Source organism: Puntigrus tetrazona, chromosome 10 (genome assembly GCF_018831695.1).
Source record: "Puntigrus tetrazona isolate hp1 chromosome 10, ASM1883169v1, whole genome shotgun sequence".
NCBI lineage: Eukaryota > Metazoa > Chordata > Actinopteri > Cypriniformes > Cyprinidae > Puntigrus > Puntigrus tetrazona.
The window spans coordinates 13,685,402-13,710,519 of record NC_056708.1 but is presented as its reverse complement, the minus strand read 5'-3'; the positions used below and the strand labels follow the sequence as shown (position 1 = coordinate 13,710,519).

Sequence of the window (25,118 nt, the reverse complement as noted above, 5' to 3'; positions counted from 1 at the left end):
CCGTGTAACTTTTGCAGCCCGGTTTGGATCTAAAGGCCTCTTCTGTGTCGGAATGGGCGGCACTACGAGATGGAAAGGATGCTGGGTAAGGATTTCCAGAGAGTTAGACTGATCCCATACCGTCTCTCTATTTCTCCCAGAATCAGATCCTGGAGCTCAGGACTCGGTCATGAACTTTGCTCTCTCTGTACTGAGGCTGATGTGCCTGGCCTGGCTGTGGCCCGTCGCCCTTCTCAAAGGAAGCAACACACAAAACCAGCGCAGGCACAAGGACGTCTACCTGGGCGAAAGCACACGGCACAAACATGGAGGGTGAGGATGCTTTTGCTGGCTCTTAAATGCATTTGCAGAATGCTCTGGTAGTTGGAACGTCGCTTTGTATATAATCAATCAGCTCCATTCTGTTTCATTTAAATACCAGTGTCAGCCTGTTTACGCTCTTGGTTTTATTTATTGTGGTCTTGGCCATGTGGATTGATGTGTAAGGGTTTATTTGAAGCCCTGTGCTGTGTTTTGACCCATACTTGGGGATTGTGTGTGTTTTTGAAGGTGTAATTAATTGTGGATAAAGGAACTCTGTAATTAGAGCTCAGGGCTGAGCTGGGTATCTGAGGTAAACAACTGGAACAGCACTGGGTAACAATTTAGTCTTTTAGTACTGATCCAGAGGGAGGTCATTCTCAGGTAACAGTGCCATTTGACGAAGAGTATGATAAAATTATTATGACTTTTTTTAATGAATTGGTTAAATAAGCAAAAAAAACATTTAATGAATCTGTAAAATATCTTCACGTTTAATTTTCGTTTAATTTAATAAATAAAATACTAAAAAACCCTAAACTTAATTTTAAAGTTCTACATTATTGCAGTAGTACATTTGGGGTTGAACTATTGACTTTGTTGTGGTGAACAAGACACATTAAAATACTGACAAAGAGGCACTTAGAGTCACTGAAAAATGATATTAAAAAGAGTTCAATCTCTGAAATTATGTTTATCCTATTAATTGTATTAGTAAGTCAGTGGGACTCTTTTATATGGCATCTGGAAATCACCCAGGTCAAAAATAAGAGGCATATTTAGACAGAGTTTAACTGTATAGCTAGCTTTTGATTAGAAAGGTGTTTAACACTTTATGCGTTGATATAATGCATTCATAATGTATATTAAAATGCACTATAACTTTACATAAATAATTGTTAAATTGCTAGTTAAAATGCATTGTAATTCTTGTAGATCGCCTGTATCATCAAATATCGGCTGTTATGAGTTTTAATGTATACTTGATACGGTCTAGAAGTGGAAATGATTTAAACGCTAGTTTATAAAAACAATGAATGAGTAATATAATGCATTATAACAGTGGTTACAATTATTCATGAGTTTATAAGGTGCATTACAAGAGATGATAATGCATTTAATATACTTCTGTGGTGTATTTTATATATATAAAAGTTTTTCCGAAAACTGCTTTCTGGATTGCTGAATGATAAAATGTTAAAATTAATTTCTACTATAAGTCAGTCTTGTTGTTTTTAACCAAAACGTAACTTTTTACATGTTAAAAATGTGTGTCTTTTTAAACAGACGAATAGACTTCAAAACGAAGAAGTCTGACAGCACCAAATCTCTGCTGATTAAATCAGAGCAGCTCTTGAGAATAGAAGATCACGACTTCGCCATGAGGCCTGGTTTTGGAGGTGAGGAAATCTTACCATTAAAATAGCCACTTATCACTTTCGCTTGTTTCCTTAAAAAATATGCATTTGTTGCATTCATAAGCATCAGGTGTTATCTTGGTGTCTTGGTGGTTGATTTGAATGATATTGCGTGGGAACGCAAGCTCATTCCACACAGCTGGCACGAATACATGACATACAACAATAGCACTAGTGCAGCACAGAGAGGCACTGCAAGGACAGCTGGGATCATTTCAGGAGATAGAGAGAAGGTAAAAAAAAAAAAAAGAGAGAAACAATGATGTGATTACCCAAAAATCTGCTGATGGGAATCGTGATGCCGAGATCACACACTTCACACTATGACAGCAATTAAAATGATCACTATTATGTAAGCAGCAGGAAATTAACACAAATGTTCGATGAAAAAATAAATAAATAAAAAGTCTATATAAATATGTAGATCCTTTCTTTAATACGATATTATACATGACGCTATATTCTCTGAAAATCTCACTCTTACATGCTTTTAAGCCGCTTACTTTGTATGAAACATGTTGTGCTGATAGGGATATCATGCATATTTTCTGCTGTGCTGTTATTTGCTAGTATATGTCCATTGAGAGAACTCAAAGAACAGGGTTAAGCGCTGTATTCTTTTACACTGGCTGAACTCAAGATCAAAGGCTTTAAAAGTCACGGTGGGCCAAATGACCAGAATGTGACTCTGTCGCTGAGATTGTCAAAAATGTAGGTTAGAATGTCATGTGCGATGCGTCCAAATCAGAGGGAGAAAAAAAAAACCCCACTCTGACCCAGATTGGTAGTAGTGCCAAGCAGACAATACACTGAGGACAGATGTGTTTTATACGCAGTAATCTGCATTATAATCCCAGCGGCTCTCTGAGAAGCCTGAGAATGTAGCTAAATCTTACAGGCTATCTAAAGGTCGCTGTTTTTAAAATAAGAACATAGAGTGGTATGCTGTTTTTTTCAATAGTATAATCTTCTTGTCTGAGGCTTTCTGTTCAATATGCGATTTTGGGTCCATTTAGGTGAATATATTTGTGAAGCAACAACTCTGTAGGAAAGCTATAATGATTGTGTGTAGTTATATATATTCATTTCCATGTTATTTGTTAACTATGGATACCGTTTCGCGTTGTACTGTTCAATATTAACATGGTATTTTACAAAAAAAAGGGGGTAGTAGCACTTTTCTGTTATTTTGTCTGCTAATCCCTACATGTGAACACTGAGATTGAGTTTTATTTCAGTCCAGATTAGGGGAACATGATGGTTCTCTGAAAACAGCGAGAGGCTCATAATCACACGAGTCATGTGCACTGAGTTAAGTCTCTGTTTGTAGGAAGCTTAACATCGCTTTTCAGATTTTATGCGGTTGATGACGCAGTCGTGAGACATCTATTTGTCTTCATATGTCAATTCTTGAAATATTGCAGTAGTAGAACGTTTAGTTTTCAGACTAACTCTCTGGAATTTTTCGAGGCAGGTTTAAGGCAGAGATGATTGAATAGCGGATAAGAATCAGACACTTGAAATTCTTCTGTCTCTACTCAGAGAGATTCCAACTGGTCTCCATGTGTTTGTTTTATGTGATGCAGCTGTGAGTTGAGAGATTGATACGTCTATCGTAGCCTTGAAGAGAAACAGTTGACACAAGCAGAGTGCTTAATGTGGATAGACACGACTACGATACTAACTACGATGTTAAACATACATTTGTCGTGTTGTTCTGTTATGACAATGGAAATTGTGTATAGCCCTTCTCACACAAATATTGACTCGTTTGATTTGATTACTGCTTCCACTGATGGATCTCAGAAGTAAATAGTTGGTGGTTTGATAGTTCAGCAGTACATAGATAGGCCACAAGGCAATGTATTGTTTCTTCAAGGTTGCTTTTGAATTAGAGAAAGAAATATTTGAAAAACAGAAATGCAATTGTGTTGGCCTGATAAAGGAGATAAAAGTACAACAAATAAAACTAATTGGGTAACATATACTGATAAAATGCAAAAATGCCACTGATAAAACTCGTGATGTTTATCTTTGATATTGCCACTTGAACAAGTCCATACATTGATTTTGCGTAAGAGCTTTCTCTGAGCCACACATGACAAATTAATGACTTAAACGAGTCAGATTCCAACTGATTCAGAAATGATTCACTGGAAAGGACAGGAATTGGAGAACATTTTGATCGGAAATCACTGGATGCGCTGTCTGTTTTTAATTCACAAAAAAAAAAAACTAGCTTCTAAGAGCCTGTGATGTGAATCAGACTCGTCCTGTGCATTATTAGCAGCAGGAAGTAATCGCAAGAAACATGAACAATACTGAATTTTGTGGAAATTGATCGTTTATATCTTGTTTTTGGATCCAATTCTGGAGCTACAAACCGGTTTTGGTTGCAGGTAAAAGGTTTATCTGAACAAAAAAGGCTCAGATCATTTGATTTTAGATGAATTTGAAGAGAAAATTTTAGTATGTCTCTGCACAGAAATGACTGAAACTTGAGCAAAGACCCTTTTTCTTCTTCTTTTTTGAGAATCAGAAGACTGAGGTCACCATTTAAACTCATTTAAACGCATTTACACTGCATGGTTCAAGTAACCCAATTCAGATTTTTTTCTTCCCATCTGGCACACATTGGATAAGGCCCACGTGTAAGCAGGAAAAATTCTGATATTCTCCTATTAGTTTCAGGCCTCATTCACATGTGGACATAAATCAGATATAAATGTATAAAAGTGAGTTTTTTAAAAACATTTTGTGGTTACAGACATCCCTGTAACAAATGAAACATCTCTAGTTGAGTAGCAGAGCATTCATTTAGTTTGCGTTAAATAATAGACAACCCGACACTGAAATGTGTTGCTTTTGAAATATTACACAATCGAGCGCTCCAGACCCATTTGTTCCATTGAAACCACAAAATAAAATGCACACAAACATGTTCCTGCCTTTGAAATACAATCACCGTTGAACGCATTTGTTTTTAATGAGTAAAAAAAACACAGAAGATGTGACATGCTTAAAGAAATAGTTCACCCAAAAAAAAAAATTTAATTTACGCCATATTTTACTCACCCCAAAGCCATAGGTGTATATGACTTTCTTCTTTCAGATGATCACAGTCAGAATTAAAAAAATAATAATTTATCCTGGCTCTTCCAAGTTTGGTAATGCTTGTGGATAGCGGCCATTATCTTTAAGCTCCGTAAATCTCATTTATAATTTTAAACTAGAAATATTTTTGTTATAAAAAACCTGCTTCAGAGGACATGTGATAACCACCGAATGCTTATAGGTTAGTTTTACATCGCAGTACTTGCAGATATATCTGATTTACAGAGCTTAAATCAAACTTTGAAGAGCCAGGATACATTTTTAAAAAAACTGTTAATCTGAAAGAAGTAAGTTATATACACCTAGGATAACTTTGGGGTGAGTACAATATCCTGGAATTTTCATTGCGAACATAATCCTGAAGAATCTGTCCTATATAATCATTTTAATTTAAAACGTTTTATATATGAAATTCATGTCAATGAATAAAACTCAATGTTCTACTCAAATGGGTATGTGATGCCACACATGCTATTTCCGCTTGTTTCAGCAAGTGCTGTGTAAAAAGCTCAATTCCGTTTCTTTTCCATCTGAGTCCAGGTTCGGCTATTCCAGTGGGCATCGATGTGCAGGTGGAGAGCATTGACAGCATTTCAGAGGTCAATATGGTGAGTGTCTGCTCTTTTATAAATTACTTTTAACCTTTAACCTGTCTGTTAGATCTGCGCACCCTCGACTCTCAGTGCTAGTCACACATCAAGCTTAAATCCTCGACCATTTAAAACGATTGGATTCACGAATGAGGCAGAGGGCAAAGGTTAAAACAACAAAGACTATGAATGTGCGCAGAAAGGCATGCTAAATCCACAGACATGTTCATCCAGACTAGCTTCACGTACTTGAGTGTTCTTCATTTTTTATTTTATTTAGTTTTTCCTTATCCTAAGTTGAAAAAAAAACGGAAGTTTGTGAATTATGTAGTCAAAACAAAGGTCTGGCTGCAGTTATAAAGAAATATGCACAGTGGCGTAAAGGAGTGGCTTATGCAAACTGACAAAGTCTATTTCATGTCTTCTGTGGACATAGGACTTCACCATGACCTTGTACCTTAGGCATTACTGGCAGGACGACAGACTGGCCTTTCCGTCCAGCAATAACAAAAGCCGAACTTTTGACGCTCGCCTGGTGAAAAAGATATGGGTGCCAGATGTCTTCTTTGTTCACTCCAAGCGTTCTTTCATTCATGACACCACCATGGAAAACATCATGCTCAGAGTCTATCCAGATGGAAACATTCTCTACAGCGTCAGGTACCACATAAAGCCACTTTCCTGAAACCAGATGTTTTTACAAAAGCTATGAAACTAGCAGTTACCCTGAGGCATTTTGCTGTGTTTTGAAGCTTCACGGGAAGGGAAATAAGAGGTTTCAGCTCTTCGCTTTGAAGAAAAGTCACGAAGGAGAGTTCACCCAAATCAAAAATTTCTGTCATTTACTGTCATTCCAAATATATATTTTTTGTTACTTGAGTGGAAAAAGTCATACAGGTTAAATTACGTGTGACCAAGTCGGCTTTAACTTACAAACTAATTGCGTTTCGTTGAAAACCTTCTATAGCAGGACAAGAATTTTTTTTCTCTAAGAATCAGCCGCATGTGCTGCAAGTGTAGACTTGTGTACATGGTGAGGTGTGTCAGGATCGGTTTTCAGTTCAATTCACCGGAATTGTTTCCCTGATTTGATGCTTTGCTAAGCTCAATATCACATGTCACGATTTCAAAGGGACTTTTTCAGTCTCATTGTAAGTGATTTGTTAAGGCCGTCCTGAATTGTGAATTGCAGAATCACGGTGACGGCTCTCTGCTCCATGGACTTCAGCCGGTTTCCTCTAGACACGCAGAACTGCTCTCTAGAGCTGGAGAGTTGTGAGTATGACCGTCTGTGTGTGCATGTACACTCATCAGCAAGTACTATCAACAGGGCACAAGGAAATCATTAGTCAAAGCAGGTATACCTGTAAACATATCCTAAATGTGATATTGAGTATTGTGTGGGATAGTTCACCCAAAAATGGCAAATTACATCATCGTTTACTCGCTCAAAAAGAAGAAATTTAGCAGGATGTTCACAGGCTTGTACAATGAAAATACAATAATGTTTGAAATCAGATCGTTTCTTTTTTAAAGAAATTATGATGTTTTTTATTCAATAAGGGCTCAGAAAATGTACCAGTAAAGCCTTAACAAATTATTTTTATTTAAAACGAATGTTCCAAACTTCACATTCATCAAAGAGTGCTGAATTTTTTTTAATCACCGTTTCAATAAAGAGACTAAAGAGTTGTTTTTGACATTTATAATAATAACATTTCTTGAGCGCCAAATCAGCATATTAGTAATTAGCATAGTCATTTCTGAAAGATAATGTGACACCACATCCCACAAAATGTAAATAGATTTTCACACTTTTCTTGGTATTTAGTAGCACTGGCATCAATAACAATGACCTGTTTCCTAAACAAAGCTATTGTTTCTTTCACAAGGCTCGGTGTACAAGTCACGTGATAAATAAAACTAGTAAAAATAGTTTTTGGTAGTCAAAATATGATTAAAAACTTTAAAAATTTAAACAACTACCAGATAAATGTGGACTTTGGACATAACTATAAATAAAGTTAAATACAGAAATTACTAAAATAAATATTAATTAATTCTATATATAAATAAAAAAAGAATACAGAAGAATATATTAAAGGCTAATTAAAATAATAATGATAATAGTACACAAATAATTCAAAAATGTAAAAAAAATGGTATGATTTTTTTTTTGCACTAGTTAGTCACTATTCATTTATTATACGTCAAAAGAGAGGCATGAACATTCTTCAAAATCACCAATTAGTGGAATAGACCAAAGAACATTTTACACGATGAAGATGACCTGATTTTCATTTCTGTGTGAACTACTACCTTAATAACAAAGTTTTGTATCACATAACCTTTTTTTAGTCATATTTAATCCGATAGAAAAGAAGTGCACAGATGAACTGGTTCAGAGTTGCATGGGCCTCCTCTTCAGAGGAGAGATGGCGGAGCTGCTTTTGGATGCTCGGTGTTCTCTCCTCTGAGGAGTGCCGCCCATGTATCTTCAAAGAGAGTTTGCTGTCTCACATCTCCCCACCCCCCTTCCCACGTTTTATTTTTTGCTCTCTTGAAGACGCTTACAATGAGAACGACCTCATGCTCTATTGGAAGAATGGGAACGATTCATTAAGGACTGACGAGATTGCACTCTCGCAGTTTTTTATTGAAGAATTCCACCCTTCCTTCGGGCTAGCCTTCTACAGCAGCACCGGTATGTGTGCTTCACTTCCTCCTGCATGCTTTTATTACTGTACTACCATGTGCTTTTTCACACAGAACCAACAGAGAGCCCAGAGAATGTCCAGCATTCTTGACTGAAATGGTTGGATATACGTCTTAAGTCATCTCAGGAAATCTTACATTATATGTGGGAATCTTACTAAAATGTTACTAATTTTGGGCTTAAATGTTTATATTTTAACTGCATAAGTTTTAGCGTGCTTTATTAAAAACAGCATTTGTTCGAAACTTGGGGGCTGGTAATTTTTTGATTTTTATTTTACTTTCGATTTTTTAAATTTATGAATCGGATGCATTTAATTTTTAAAAACTGACAGTAAAGACATTTATATTGTTAAGTAAAATATTTCTCATTTCTTCAGCATATTAAAATGATTTCTAAAGGATCGTGTGACACTGTAGTAATGGCTGGAAAAAAAAGGCTACCATCACAGAAATAAATTACACTTTAAATATATTAAAATAAAAAAACGTCTATTTAAATTGCTATAAAATTTGCAATGTTACAGTTTTTAATAACTGTTCCAAATCTTACTAATCCCAAATTTCTGAACTGATTGCAAGTTAAATTAAATTTTAATTGAATTAATTATTAAATGATCCATGATATTTCTCTTTCAACTCTTTTTCCATCAAAGTGTTTTGGGCCGAATGTTACGACAGAAGATGACTGATGGATTGATTGATTAATTCCTAAAACATTAAAATAAAATGAAAAATAAATATTTATTTATCTGTAAAAAATTATGTATCTAAGTTCAATACATCAACAATAATTCATAAGGACATCTGTATTTTAAGAATGTTTACGTAATAAAGTTTATTATTGTTCGTTCTTTAATTATCATCTTCATATCTGTTGTAAATGTCCCGTACTCTCTGTTTCTCTCAGGCTGGTATAACCGACTGTACATAAACTTCATCCTCAGGAGACACATATTCTTCTTCATGCTGCAGACATACTTTCCCACAATGCTTATGGTCATGCTCTCCTGGGTGTCCTTCTGGATCGACAGGAGAGCCGTACCTGCCCGTGTGTCTCTAGGTAAACCTCTCGAGGGAAACACCCTTATTTTAGAATCTAGTAATACGTTTAGACATGATATTCTGTTCGCTCGTTCTATTTAACCTGTCTGATGTTAACGTTACACCCGTGACAGGAAGTTTCTATCGCCTCAGGTGAGTTGGTAACAGTGTATTTACTTTGTGCGTTCTCTCTGGATAATATGCTTTCCAGGAACAAGCACAAACCGGTTTAGAGAGAACAGAGTTAAATTACCTCAAAAATACCTTGATAGTCAGGCCAGGAGACGTTAGACACCCAGGCAGGAAGCTGCTCTTTTCATACACGTCCTTGACATCATAGCACAAGCCCTGTGAGAGTCACAAAAGAATAGAAGTAGTTCACGCAATGTGTGTCATCCCGTATGCTTTCTAAAGAAGAAACGTAAGTGTTGCAACCTGCACCGCGTGTGTGAGAGCGTGGAATAAACGGTGACTAATTTATGTCATTTTCATTTCCTTTTACGTCTGTAATCTACTGGGGACCCTTGTGTGACATGCAATAGAGCTCGAACTGATGAACTTCCTTTTAACGTGTAACCTCTGTTTCCCACGAACCCGCTTCTTATTGGTCTTTCTGTCCTCTCTCTTTCCGATTGTTTTGATCTATGACAGGAATCACCACCGTGTTGACCATGTCTACTATAATAACAGGCGTCTCAGCGTCCATGCCTCAGGTGTCTTACGTGAAGGCTGTGGATATTTACCTTTGGGCCAGTTTCCTCTTTGTTTTCCTGTCGGTCATTGAATATGCTGCTGTGAACTATTTCACCACGGTGGAAGAGATGAAAAAGCTTCAGAAAGGAAAGGTCAGGGTTTGTTCAGAGAGTGATTGTTCGGTGGTGATATTTGCTCTGGTAACTATAACTGAGACTGAATTTTCACTTTTAAGCTACACATCGCCCTCTACGGTCATTTTAAGGCAACACAAAGTCAAACAAAAGTTTACCCGTTGTAACCATAGTTTCTGTCAAAACATAACAAAAACAACAAGTCAATAAATAATATAAGTACATTTATTTTAATTATTCTATTAATAAAATTAAAATGACTTAACCTAATTTTAAAATTATTTTATTAAAAGAATGAACTGATTTAAAAAGCAATGGAAATATTAATTAATAAATTATACATTATAAGTGAATTTATATTTATATTAAAGAAATTTTCTCTATTAAATATAAATAAATATGAACAAGACTGAATGTTCACTTTTAAGATACACATTTTAAGGTCATTTAACACAAATTCAAACTAGTTTCTGTAGTTATTTATAAATATTATAAATACACTTATATTTATAAAAGCAACAAAAATTCATTGGCCTAACAATTAGCCAAACACTTGAAAAACAAAGTTTCTTCCAAAATTGTATGACAACAATATCAAAAATTAAATCATAAATAATATACATAAAGTTGTTTTATTTGTCATAAAAAATGCACAAGATTTTGAAAGCAATAAAATTATTACTTCATGAAAAATATTATAACATGTATTTTAAAATCTAATAACAATTACTATTATTTTAATAATGACTTATATTAACATTAATAACAACAATAACATTAATTTAAAAATGTTACATTAATAATGTCTTATTTCTACATTAATATTATTGTTGTTGTAAAAATAAGACACAAAAAAAGCTCTGCTAAAACAATAACAATAACAAAAATAAATTATGCATAGTAAATGGCATTTTACATTGAATTATAATTTGAATTTGAATCACTATACTAAGTGTCTTTTTGCCATTTCCAAAGCTTCCGGTTTCCTACGACGCAACCCAGGCTATGGCCTACGACGGCTGTTTTCACGATGACATAGACGTGTCTCCGTTCCCCGAGCTCCCCACCACACCCAGCACGACTCGGACCATCCCTCCCAGAGCCTCCTCCACCGAGCCTCCTCCCACCGAAGGCACCAGACTCTGGAGGAAACGCTCGGTCGGCAAGAACATCAGATTCATAATGAGCAACAGCTACATGATTGACTCGTACTCCAGGATCATCTTTCCAGTGGCGTATCTTCTCTTCAACATCATCTACTGGTGCATCTACTCCTGATCCTGTAGCTCGAGTTCTTCTGATCAGTCGCTGTAATAATATTGCACAAGACGGTTGAACTTTGGGCTAGCGATGGCTGTCATAACGAACGCTTTGACAATAAGCACAAGTGGCCTGACGAAGTGGACGTTTCTGTTTAAGCGTGACTCGAGAAAAGATGATGATGGAGATGTGGCGATCTCTTTACACGTTTTGCATTTGAAGATATGTCTTTCATCATAAACTCTCAAACACAAGGAGCATGTTCATCTCATTCAAGGATACACTGTATAAACAGCTGCTTACCTGACTCTTGTGACCGTTCTCATGGGATCCATCCACCATCTTTATCTTCTAGAGTTCATTAGATCTGAAAGCAGAACCTCGAAAAACAAGCCGACCTTCTTTATATGCTCAAGAATTATCACTTGTGATTATTAAATTAATTAACACTCGTGCTAGTCTCGCATAGTAAGACTTTTAACTCAGCAAAGTTTAGGCTATGTTTTTCTGTTGGAAGTGCCCACTTGAACAGGAAGTAGCTGGCTGACATTTAAAGGGACCGGTCGCAGTTCAGTGTTTAAGCCATGACGTTTCCACAACCGTTGAAAAGTTAGGGGTTGGTAAGATTGTGAATGTTTTTGAAAGAAGTCTCTTATGTTCACCAAGGCTGCATTTATTTTATGAAATATACTGTAATAATGTGAAATACTGTTTTCTATTTTAATATGTTTAAAATGTAAGAAACATTTAATGTGCAATAAGCATTTCTTAGTAGTAATGATGAAAACAACTCTATATTCAAAACATCGTTTCATTATGTCTTGACTGTCATTTTCTATCAGTTTATTGCATCCTTGATGAATAAAAGTATTAATTTCTTTAACAACTTGTACTTCTTTTATTATACTCTTATGTTGTACATTTTATTATTTTGAAAAGCTATAAAAATACAAAAATAAAATACATGTGACGACATACATGATTTTGAACGTTCCAGACTATAGTACAGATATATAAGATAGTCAAGTAACTGAACCATATTTTAAGCACATAATTACATTTCATAAACACTTATCCAATTTGTTCCAACTGCACAATTATCCAACTACTCAAAGAAAAAGTATGCAATCCAAACCATCACATAATTTCTTGTCGGTTTAAGAGGTTTTGCATTGCTGTGGTAGCTTTATTGTTTAATTGCATTAATTAAAGTGCTTCATTTGAAGTAACATTTCTGTTGTATATACAACACTCAATACTTTATGTAAATTTAAAATAGCAGTGAAATCCAGGGTTTCGTTAAGACCATAGCACACACACACATACGCTCATGGTGGCTGTGTTTCACTATGACCTCTGACCTCGGTACTGGTCGTTGATCTCATTCAATACCACGTCAGAACCTGAGCTGGGCTCTTCTTCTGCAGTTATTATCCTGTCGTCCATCGGGTTGCCTGCAATCAAAGACAAACAGCTCAAAATCTGCACTTCTTTCACAGTAAAACTAATCTGATTATAGCTTAACATGCAGAGTAAATGTTGAACTATAAATGTTTACAAGTATAAAAGATGTTTTTGCATCAATTAGTTGAAGGAACAGTTCACCCCAAATTTAAGGATGGATTATTGGGAGGTTTTTATCAGCTGCTTGGACTCCCATTCACCGCAGAGTGACATAATGCTAAATTTCTCCAGATCTGTTTTATTCTCTAGTATGGCCAGCAATTATTAATTTTGGGGTAAACTGTTCCTTTAGTAATAGGTTCTGTAAAGACCAGTTAGCATCACCTGCTGTTTCAGCTAGGAATTTCATGTGATAACCATGCAGAACGCACACAGCCCGTCTAGCAGGTAATACTCACTGACGTCCACAGGCGTATCGGATGCCAAGCTGTCATGGTTCAGGAAAGACGAGCTAGAATTGTTCGAATTCGCCGAGCGGAATGAAAATCCTCTTTTTTTGGTGGCTTTGTTAATCTTTTGAGTTGCGGTGCGACTCCATTCTGTTACATAAAAAAGAGAAGGCCAGTCATGAGATAAATACGCCACACGAAAGCAAGTCAGTCATATGCATGAACATCTAAAGGCCTCTTACCTGAGTTTTCTGCCAGCCTCAGGCTGCCACAACACAGGTATGTCCTCCATTGTCGTCTGACGTTTTCTTTCATGGCACAATGAAACACAAAGATGAAGAATCCTGTGAGGGAACAGGTATATTAGCATCAACATTCCATCAGAAGGCTAAAAATAAACCTTGACACGTGTTGCCCGATAATATTATGGATTCCAACAAAGGAGCTCTGACTCTGACTCTGACAATGTAAAACTAACAAAAACAGAGTCTGCCCTGAACACAACAATCCTGGCAAATGAACAGAATTGAAAATGATTTCTGTTTACTAGAGTGAATCGAGATTATTTCTTCAAACACCAGAACCACGCACCAAAACTGTAAACCCATACACTAATTCTCAGCCTTTGACAGGGTTTTCAATTTTATAAAACACTTTTTAGAAAACACAACACAAAAAAATCAAACAGGAATTAATATCCAAAGGTGCTCGCAAATGTTCGCTTTTAAGATGTGCTTGAGATATTTTAAAAATAAATCCCTTTCAGATTTTCCAAGCAAACCGCACTTTTTACTTTTCTTTATAATGACTTGCAATGATAGGTAGCTCACATTAATACCAGAGGCCTTTTAATAAAGCAAATATGGACAATTTAGCCTTTCAAGAATGGTAGAGCGCGTATGCAAATTAGGACCCACCTTGTAAAGTGTTAAAAATAGCAAACAGGTACATGAAGGGCAGGTTAACGGGACCCCAGGCGAAGAAAGCGAAGCCCCAGGTTAGGCCCAGAAGCACGGTGAGTCCGGCCACGCTGCGCATCTCCTGCCAGCCGCTGCGATTCTGCACATTGTGAGGGTTCTGCTGCTTAATGCGACACAGCTGGATCATTACCACAATAAACATGATGAGGTTCATCAGGAAGACAAGACAGAAGTACGCCACCACAGCAACATAGAAGACAATGTCGTTTTTTATCCAGCAGCTGTGGGGAGAAAACAAATTTATGATAAATTATATGATAAAAGCATGAAAGAAATGATTAAAAATATACAGCAGGGTTAAAAAAAGTCTGTATGATTTATATAGAATGTAAATCTATAATTATTATATATATTATTATAAATAAATAAATAAATAAATAAATATGTATTTATTATATCAATATAGTGTTGAGAAAAAAAGGGATTTATTACTCACAAATCATCAGTCACTCCATTTGCATACCTCCCATATGTCACAAGGCCATAGTGGTCTTTGTTAACAGCTATGACAATTATGACTACCACGAGAGGAATGCCTTTAAAATGAACAAAACGTTATAAGTTCATCTGCTCTCAGACAGACTAAACCATTTGAACAAAGCAGCCTTTAAAAGACAAAACATGAACTCGTTGCGGTAACAGATAAGTCACATACCCCATCCAGCGAGTCCCATCTTGATCATAATGCGGGCGATGTAGGTGTTGAACACCTTGACGAGGGCCAGATACATGTGGACAGCTTCCAGTGCCATCCAGGTAAAGGACGCCAGGAGGAAATAATGCAGGAAAAAAGCAGTGGAGATACATAGGCCCACAGCGTTTGGAAACAGAGCCAGCCAGGCGTCCAATAGGAACACCAGGTTTAGAAAAAGCAGGGCCAAACACAGCTGAATCAGGATCTTAGACGGGATGTCTTTGCGCAGTTTACTATAGAGAGAAAAAAAAAAATTATGGATTATGTAATCAGATTCCAAAAATCAAGCATTTTTGTAAATTAGATTATATTTAATTTTTAAATTGCTCTTAATCAGATTACAGTAATTTTTTATGGATTACATGATTAGATATTATTCAAACAATGGCAGTACATTTTTCATAATTCGTTGATTTTCTTTGCTTTACATTTTTTTCTTTCCTAAAATTTTTACTGTGTGTCATATTGTTTAGATTCGAATATTCACAACATAGTTTAGCCATGTAAATGTCACATAAATTTTAGGGCAAAGGCACTCCCATGTTTTAATGTCATGGCCACAATAAAGTGAACCAGTCAGCAACCATGGCAACAAAAAGAAAAGCAAGTAAACAACTTACAAACATAGATGCAAACTCTTTGTTACAACGAAATGAGAAATGAAACAGCCTGAAATCATGATGCGTGGGAGGTTTTAGTGATTAATCAGCTTGGTGTAATTTAAGGTAAATATCTGTGTCCAGTATTGAAGGAGCTTGAATGACTGACGATCCAAAAAATTCAAAGTTAGAGTTAAACGTTAACTGTTAAAAAGAAGAGCTGAATATGAAAGAGCAAAATATGAAACTCTTTAAACAAAAGCCAATATATTAAATTAAACGAGAGGTTAAATATGTAATGAATTGGTCAGAGTGATCCTTACCCAAAGGCCAGATATGTGAGCAGTGTGATTGACAGGAAAATGGCAGAGATGCCACAGCCGATGTACGTAATGAATGTCAGGATTTTAGAATTTGTTTCATCAATGGGAGTCTTGGAAATGTCCTGTCAGACAACACAGTTATGATACAATCAAAACAAACTAAATGTTAAGCGAGCATGCGAAATGTTTTGTGCTGTAACTCACTAGCAGAATGCCAAAGCTGGTAAGGTGACTGCAGGCGCACTGAGTTTCTTCAGCAGAAGTATTAAGTACACGACACCCAGAGGAATTCCAGCCACCCGAGCCACCTGTGAACCAATGATCGATGGTTAAAACATACAACGACAAAATTTAGTAAAGAAAGAAACATTAAAAGATGACAGAAATACCATTTAATCCAAAGTCCCAGAACACACAGACAGCTTTATTGTTAGCCTGTGGAGCAATAAAATAGAGTAAGACAAGAAAGCAGCATTGTGTTGAAGTACAAATAAGTTTTTGTATTTGTTGTGATATTAAAGTTATTTATAGCGACCGGGATGGGCTCTGTGTTTCTCAGGGTTATCAGCACTTCCTTCTGTAGGCCGGAGATGCTCAGGTTAGCCACACTGCTACCCACAATCCCGCTGTTTAGTTTACGTCCAGTCAGGTTTTTGTCCTACACAGAAAGAGTTTATTATTCCAAAAAAATAACTACAGCAAAACAAGCATATATTTGTATCAGTTCACAATGCACCATTCAGCTATTTCAAACAGGCAGCAGTCATCTAATACGGAGTCGACTAATTTGAATCTAAAGCATTGCTTCGTATCACACCTGGAAGAAGGTGCTCTTCTGGAAGAAGTTGAACTGGACTCTGGATGCGAGCTGCTGTTGTTCTGCTGTGAGGTTCTGTGTGAGGGATGCTGGGAGGGTGACTGAACCCAAAGGAGTGGACCGAACCATGATGTCTTCATTCGCCATGCTGCGGTTACTTCGAATCTGTAATGCCAAACACAGCAGAATCAAATCAGGTATGACCCTTAAAACCCTAATCGTTGCACTCATCAACATTACAGTGTTACAGTGTAGCGTATACAGCCATGACATATGAAATGAATCAAATTCACTTTGATAAATTGAATGTCAAACGTTCACATGAGATGCTAATTTAATTTAATAATTTTTTCATTTAATTCAATTTAATTATAACCAGTTAAACTAATATAGGGACAACCTACATAGGAAAAAAAATTACCTGAATGCTTGATGTTTCAATTAATGAGAAGGACGTCTCTTGAAAGTTGGCCCCATCGACTTTCTTCACCACCAGAGCCAGTGATGGTGAAAATATTGACTGACTCGTCCCTGGTACAACCAATTTAAGACCCACTGTGTCCACAACCCCAATGGCCCTAGTAACCAGAGACAAACTTGACTGTATACAGTATATCAGACAGATTTTGTACTAAAACTTATGCACAGCTTGATTTTAGATAATTGTTCTTTCCAGGTATAGGCTTGACTCGATTCGTTTACTATTATGCCATAATAAATGTGACAAAACAGTAAGAAACCTGGACACAGATGAGTGTTTCTCACCTCTTTGAAAAAGGAGACATTACAGCTACAGGAACATCAAGGAGATTGTTGACAATGTTGACGGAGGTGTTTCCCAGAGCCAGGCTGACGTTGGGCCCAGAGAGAAGTGACTCCAGCTGTGATAAAATCAGCTCCAACTGAGTGGCGTTTAAAGATAAAGCATTTGCGCTCAACTTCAACAATCCTTCAGCATCTAATGTCCCTGATGTGGTTGTAGACACTGTACAAAAAGGAAGAGATAAAAATGTAGTCGACTGGTTGATTGATCGATCGCAGATTTGTTCTTGAATGCTCCTTTGGCTTTTCTTTCTATGAATACCATTATTTATTACATTGAACTTGACAAGGTGAATGTTTGTCTGGGTCACATTTCACTACATAATCAGGATTGAAATATAAAAATATATTTTGCATAAATAAAATTAAATAAAAATAAAATTATAAAATAAAATAATTAAAAATAAAACTTTATTTTAATGACTAATTCAGTTCTTACTGTTGCTTGTTAGCATGCATATTGCTACCATATTGGCTGTTTATTAATAATGTCTTATTCTATATGACAGCATTTTAGATCCATATACCTAAACTTACCAATACTTTACAATTAAACAGCAGATAAGAAGTTTATTCAGGCAAATGTTGTAGTTAATAGTGAGAACTGTTCCCCAAAATTGAATACATTTGCAATTTGACATTATTTGGGTTAAGATCTGGGGTAAAATGTGCCCTCACGTATCCAGGTGTTACTGTATTTAAGTACCTGAAGCTGATACATTAGCAGATGAAGCTGTTACATTCACAGAGACTGTAGCATTGATGGTGGTTGAGTTCGAGAGGGAGGTACTTGTGAAAGATGGAGGAGTTGTGGTACTGTTCTGAAACGTGGGTGCAGATGAATTACAGCTGCCATTTAGGGGAATGACTATAATTGGAATGATACCTGCTATCACGTCTGTTGAGCTGTAAACATATGAAATAGAACGAATTGTTAAGAAAACAGATATGCACATGTATATGTGTATCTAGGTCCTGGTATTCCCTACATTATGGGGACCACAAGGATAGTATTACCAGTAAATATTGACCTTGTGGAGACATTTTTTGGTTTTATGCTTATAAATCATACAGAATAAAGTTTTCTTGAAATCAAAAAATGCTGAAAGTTTTGTGCGATGGTAGGATTTGTACAGTGCAAAACCCATTATGTTTATGAAATCAACCCATAAAAAAGCAACGTGTGTTGTTTTAGTACATACTGTGTTTGTGGCAGATGAATATTGCTAAATACAAATGGCACACATGCATCTACTGTCATATATGACACACTGTATGCAAAGAAAACTTTACTAACCAGTAATCTGTCGACATGTTTTCTCTGTTTGACTCCACACAGAAGCCCTCAGAACTAAAATTTGCACTCAAAGATGGCTTCCATATGAAATAATCTCTTAAAGGATCCAAAGAATAAGAGCAGACAGCTGAAAATAATCACAACGATGTAATCAGATGTATTCAGAAAATAATCTTATATATAGCTATGTTTACAAAAGACACTTACCTACTCTGCTCACAACTCCGTCGAAGATGAAGCTTTCCTGAGATTCAAAGATGGCCTCTAGAGCTGTGCAAACATCACACGGGTCCATTGCTGCGTCTAGTTTCACTATAACATTGCTGTTACGAGTTGCGTTATCGCCACAATAGCTAGGCCAGGAGAGGAAGGAGCGATACATTAACCACCCATTAACTATAAAAGAAACTTGAAATCATGCTGCAGTGAGACTCAGCGTACCTGCTTGTGCAATCACTCACACCTATGTCCTGCAGGAGTCAGAATTGCAAGTAAGAGATCTGTATCACTCTACAACCAAAAGACATCCCTATCGTAAAGATACCTTACCTGAATGTGATTTCTGAAAGCTTGCACACTGTTACATGCAGATCTAAAACGCAGAAGTAAAAGAAGAACGTTAAAAATGTACTGTGGTATTGCTATGGTATTTAAATTTCAGGGATGATGGCTGCACTGTATATTGCTTCGGCAAATAAATGTAAATTATTTTTATTTGAAACCAAAAAGATACAATAAAAACAGTGTTAACTCACGACATGTTGCTGCATTTTGAGTAATTCAAGAACCTAGAAAACTGCAGAAAGATATCAAAAACAAAAATCAATCTAAGGATCGACAGAACTATTAAAATTCAGTGTTGTAAAATAGGAAGGAACCTGTGATCTGACTTTAATACTAGATGTGATACTTACAGACTCGATTTCAGAGTATTTCATATATTGATTCTGCTGTACATTAAAATGGTAATAGTAGAAATCTAAAATAGAGGAGTACATGTAAATGAAAGCTTTGATCTGATTTAAGTATTTTTTGTGTATTGACTCTTATGATGAATTTGCCTTACCTGAGTTATTGCAGTGTGAAGAACAATTACATGTAGGCAGCGCTTTAGGGAAAAACAAAAGATAAGGTCAAATATGGCACAATGATTTTAAATACGTGTTCATTAACATATCCATATGTTGAAAACCAGCTAGGTGTTTCAAGTATGTAACATTTCTGAACAATGAAATGTCGTTTATCTAAAGCACACTGAACGTTTATTAAAGAGGATAAAAGAAGCCTTACGTGGGCTAGTAGGGCAGATCTCTTGAACACCAGTATCCAGTGGAAAAATCACATTTGTATTGTTTCCACTATAAAAAAAATAAAGACAAGAAATGAAAGAGAAAACATAGAACACCTAGTATGAAAAAAAATGATTGTTTAATAAAAATAATTGTAGGTTGTACCTTACACAATTAGCAGTAACCTAAGCATGATACAGTCAGTGTGTAAACTTACCATGAGATGTTCTGCGGCTCTTCTGTACACACATTAATATTGACTGTCTGATTACATTTGTCATATTGTCCAGATAAAATCGGTGCTACATAATCTGCACACAAACCTGTGCAAAAAACAAGATGGAAACAATCTATACACAATGTTTTTATTCCACAATATAAAAATAAAAAATAACAATAAAAAAAAAAAAAAAAAAAAAAAAAAAAAATATATATATATATATATATATATATATATATATATATATATATATATATATATATTTATTAAAATGTAAGAATTAGGGGAATTTGACTAACCCACTCTTTCTATTGTTCCCACCAAACTGATGCTGACATTTTCTGAGTTCATCTTCACAACAGCATCACTAATGCAGCAAACACTGACAGGTGCACTCAGCCTCAGAAGTATATTGCACTGTGCATCCCTGTCAGAAAACACCAGGACGATGAAAGAGAAGCTTACAGAAGCACAATGATTTTATCTACTGCTTGAATACGTTTAATATGGATGGGAGCAGCATTTGATACTGACTGTGTACTATTTCTTGGATCACACGTGACCTCCATGTCCTAGTAATGGAAAATAAAAGCAAATTGTTGTATACGCTTTTACATGAAATCTCATGAAATACCAAAATGTGCTGCACGCAATGACAACTGAACCTGCACTTACGTAAAGCATGGGTTTCTCTGTACTGCAAAAAAACAGAAAGAAGACCGGGTTAATTTATTGCACATCTTTTCGAAGCACAGTAAGCCCTGTTGATTGCGGATTCATTATTTTTTTCTGAAAGCTGAAATTAAAAAAATGAGAACTAAAGTGAGAAGTGGTATGTGTTTATTTATGAAAAAAGTACTGTACCTTATACTGGTAGCTGTGATAGGCACAGCTTGTGTCACAGAGCTCTCCTTCACTGCGCTCATAACCTCATATTGTAAAAGTGAACATGCATTGAGGTTGCTTCTGTAAAGACTGTCAAGCTGGAAAACATATTTCAGATGATTGAGTTAAATTACTGCTTTTCAAGATTTTTCTAGACACTATTTGTTTTATATATCCTTCAGCTGTGAATTCTCATTAAAAAAAAACAAAAAACATTTGATAACGATTTAAAATATTGTCATATTTAATATTACATATAAGTATTATGTAAAAATTGAAAAACACTGTACGCTAACAAAATAAATGAATATATATTAGTCAATATGTAATTTTTATATAATTTACATTTTAATATATGCTTTCTTTATTGTTCTATATCTGTAAAAGGGAATAAACTACAGTCTTCTGTAGAGTTTTCACATGAATATCATTCCTCGACGTACCCATGTTTGGATGGGTGCTGGATCACTTCCAGATGTTCTTGTTACGTTAACGATCATCCAGTAAAATTCTAATAAAAAAACAAGAGTAAAACTGGGTTATTTCACAAAAAACTGGGTTGTTTAAGCGTGCTGAAGTTATAATACTTACCATTCTCACAGCTTTGAAAAATGTTACAAGGTTTGGGTGCTGTAACTAGACAAGAATGAATGAATATTAGATAAACAGGGGATAGAATAGGGGATAAAATGTAAATATTAACACAACAGTAAGTATAAACTGTGGTTTGGTACACACAGAGAGAGATCTTTACACTATGTCTTACCGATTGATGTTTGGGTAATGGTTGGTGTTGTATCAGTTATATTAGTGGAGGATGGTTCGGGCTGAAGATAATATGACAATGAGTCGATTAATAACATATTGTAGGATGTAAATTGAAATTCGGTGTTAGTAATGGTGTATTTGCAGTACTTACTGCTGCTGTAAATGTGACGTTTTCAGTTGTTTCAAAAGTAGTGGCATTTCCAGTGAATGTGAAGTTTGCAGTTGTTTCAAAAGAAGTCGTGTTTCCAGTGAATGTGAAGTTTGCAGTTGTTTCAAAAGTCGTCGTGTTTCCAGTGAATGTGTATGGTGTGCTTTCCACAGTTCGATTATCAGTGCTGTGTGATTCCGTTGTGAATACGGTTGCTGAGATTGTTGTGCTTATATTAGATGATGTGGCTGTGGTGTGCACCATCGCTGTTGTATTTTGAACCATAACTTGGCTTGTTGTTAATGAATTTGGGGGTCCTGTAGATGGTGTGACGGCCGAAAGCCCAATTGTTGTGAAATTTATGCTTGAAGTTACTGCAGGAAAAAAAATAAATACACAGAAGTTTAAAATACAGCTAATTTATTGCTAACACGCATCATAACAACATAATTTGATCTCTATCAGATTATTAGTTTGTTTGTTTCTGCAATGAATGGCTACTCTTTATCCATCTCTTTCTGTCTGCCCATTTAGCTGACTCATAAGCGTAAGTAAAAATTGTCTTTTGTTTCGTTTCAGACCAAAACATGTACAGCAGGTTGACTGAGCTGTATTTGGTTGGTTGGTTCAGTTAAGCTATTGTGTTTCAAAGTGATCACAGCCCATGTTTTACGTGACTCATGTTTTAAATGATCCTTATTACAGGAATACTGAACAATACAACTAGGATGCACACAAATATATATAGTCAGAAACAAATTAATGCTCATATGCCCTACACACAATGTATATAGGAGATATGTTAATAGACAATGCAATAAAAAAGAGGACAAAATCTTCGATTCAAAATCATTAAATAAACTAAAAACGCCAAGCTTAAAAAAACTTGTGTATGTAAAACTAAGAAAAAAATATTTAAGATTCTGTGCCAAGATTTCCAGGTCACATTCGTGACATAACATTTTATACGAATGTCAGATTTTCTCCAGTGAAACAAAATAAAAACCTCTTTGGATCATTCTGGATCAAATTATCATCTTCTACACTTGTGAAGTTCATGCAGCTCATCGTATAATCGAGCACATAATTCATAATCCATTAACTCAGAATTAGATAAAAACTAGATCTTTTCAATAGCGGTCTTTCAGAATGTAAAATTTCCAAATGCAGGATACAGGATACTGAGGACCTATTGATCGCCATTACAAGTTACACAGGCCATTGTGTAATGTTACTGCATTGTGCAAACAGACGTTATACTTCAGCATCATCCTGCTTTGTTCTATAAACTCAAATACAGGGTAGTATTTGGGCATAAAAGGTGAGCAAACAAGAGGACAATCCCTAAAATTAAGTAGGTCTGTATACAAGCATCAGACTTCACCTGGACAGCACAGCAGGAGCAGGAACAGGAAAAATACATCATGCAGATGTCTCCAGCATCTGCTCATTTGTTTGGTCACCATTGCTCTACGAAATACAGTAAAAAAATAACACTCACTTTGCAACAGACACAAATTACTTCAAAAGTTTATTGCATTTTTTTTTTTACTTTAACTGTAGTAAATGTAACTGTAGTGACTGTCACACCCCTGTAGTGATTAACGCTTTATGTGAATAAACTAGCCATGATGTGACTTCCAGACAAAAGACTTAAACAGGTAACACTATTAAATTCCGCTTCCTGGTACAACTCAATTCATATATAATTCAGTTAACTCAATACAGCTAACTTAACACATTTCATAAATACGTAAATCTGAACTTACTAACTGTTCACAAGCATTTGTTTAACCTTCAGTCCGTTTTTTTTTTTTTCAAGAGCTTTCAAATCCATGGTGTGTATTTCTAACAAATACAACTGACCCGATCTAATGTAAAACTTCCTACTGTTTATTTACACAATGTGCAAATAGCCCGGCAGAGGAGCTGCAGATAATTGCCACTGTTTGCCTTTATTTGCAATAATTAGTATAAATAGCGGAAAAAACTGTGCAAATAGAATAAATTGCTATTTGCACACTTAGTGTAAATAGCATCAAATTGCTGCTGCCAAATTTAATCTAATGTGAAAGTGAATGTTATCAGCCATTAAGAACAAAAAAAAGTATATACATAATAGTAGTTTTCTTTTTTTTGCAGCAAAGTTCGTTGTTCTCATATATATATTCTCATATATATCGATAATTTTTAAGAGAAATATTAATTATATTCTTAAAAACACAATTAAACATCATATTGTAAACATGTAAATTGCACTACTAAAAATTAATCAAAGGTTTGAGTTGGTAAGGCTTGGAAATATATCGAAAATACAGCTGAAAAAGCCATGATACAGTTCTAGGAATTATTAATATAAAGTTTAAAAGAACAGCTTTAATTTGACACGGAGTATAATGTTTGTAACATAAATTAATAAATTAATTTACTTTTCCTAGATAAAAGTGTTTATTTCTTTCAAACAAGTGGTATATATTGAATTTAACACAGTATTTTGATTATTTGATAAGGTACCAGTCGTTAAACTAGTCTCTCATTACGTAACTTACAATTGAAAGTAATGTTTCAGTATATAATTGATTATATAACAATGTAGTTATATTGTATGAAATCCTATTAAAAATGTACCGCCTACCCCTGTAATTAACAATAATTTAAAATAAATATCAGTAAATAACATGAAACAATCTATAAAACATTCCCAAAAGAAAAATATCAAGTCAAGTCAGTCAAGTTCAAGTTCTTATTCAGTGCAGATAATTTTCATAAAAATCATAACATGAACAATAAATATGTATTATACATATTATATATATATATATATATATATATATATATATATATATATATATATATATATATATATATATTTATAACAATTAATATGCACTCGTTTTACGCCACATACCTTGTAGACACTGGAGCAGACAACCTGCTGTGCTTCACATCATGATCTGTGCCTACCCAACAAACCATGGACATATTCTTCTCTCACACAAAAGTGTGTCTCTGTGGACAGCTGCAGACTGGTTACCGGCAGAATAACAGGAACTCGCCGAAGAAAATGTGCCCTTCCAGACTTAAGACAGATCTAAGACAGACAAAAGTTTCTTAATGAGAAAAGCCGCTCAGGTTTGACTGTCTTGTGAAGTGTA

General features: G+C 35.3%; 2 protein-coding genes and 1 long non-coding RNA gene across 3 annotated transcripts; 1 reads left to right on the top strand and 2 right to left on the bottom strand.

The window, feature by feature from the left end:
- Window positions 1–71: 71 nt before the first annotated feature.
- gabrr3a (gamma-aminobutyric acid type A receptor subunit rho3a) lies at window positions 72–11,286 on the top strand. The gene is made up of 9 exons (XM_043250908.1): window positions 72–312; window positions 1,588–1,700; window positions 5,373–5,440; window positions 5,859–6,082; window positions 6,615–6,697; window positions 7,989–8,126; window positions 9,048–9,200; window positions 9,833–10,026; window positions 10,984–11,286. The coding sequence occupies exons 1-9, from the start codon at window positions 170–172 to the stop codon at window positions 11,284–11,286; spliced, it is 1,419 nt and encodes a 472-aa protein (XP_043106843.1). The 5' UTR covers window positions 72–169.
- On the bottom strand, window positions 6,611–10,062 carry LOC122353076. Its single transcript, XR_006251958.1, has 3 exons — window positions 9,925–10,062; window positions 9,435–9,529; window positions 6,611–6,742 (listed from the first exon to the last, which is right to left on the bottom strand). It is a non-coding gene; the product is annotated as an uncharacterized LOC122353076 (long non-coding RNA).
- LOC122353074 (adhesion G-protein coupled receptor G2) lies at window positions 11,177–25,118 on the bottom strand. The gene is made up of 34 exons (XM_043250906.1): window positions 24,872–25,118; window positions 23,348–23,433; window positions 21,967–22,337; window positions 21,814–21,874; window positions 21,639–21,683; window positions 21,491–21,558; window positions 21,027–21,145; window positions 20,838–20,859; window positions 20,697–20,734; window positions 20,462–20,589; window positions 20,160–20,265; window positions 19,944–20,011; window positions 19,720–19,761; window positions 19,568–19,632; window positions 19,409–19,449; window positions 19,203–19,245; window positions 19,095–19,123; window positions 18,861–19,006; window positions 18,654–18,780; window positions 18,063–18,262; window positions 17,300–17,519; window positions 16,956–17,112; window positions 16,535–16,699; window positions 16,253–16,375; window positions 16,107–16,152; window positions 15,922–16,025; window positions 15,718–15,839; window positions 14,757–15,028; window positions 14,538–14,637; window positions 14,039–14,322; window positions 13,364–13,465; window positions 13,131–13,271; window positions 11,572–12,722; window positions 11,177–11,316 (listed from the first exon to the last, which is right to left on the bottom strand). Exons 1-33 carry the CDS (start codon window positions 24,943–24,945, stop codon window positions 12,616–12,618), a joined length of 3,822 nt encoding a protein of 1,273 aa, XP_043106841.1. The 5' UTR covers window positions 24,946–25,118; the 3' UTR covers window positions 11,177–11,316; window positions 11,572–12,615.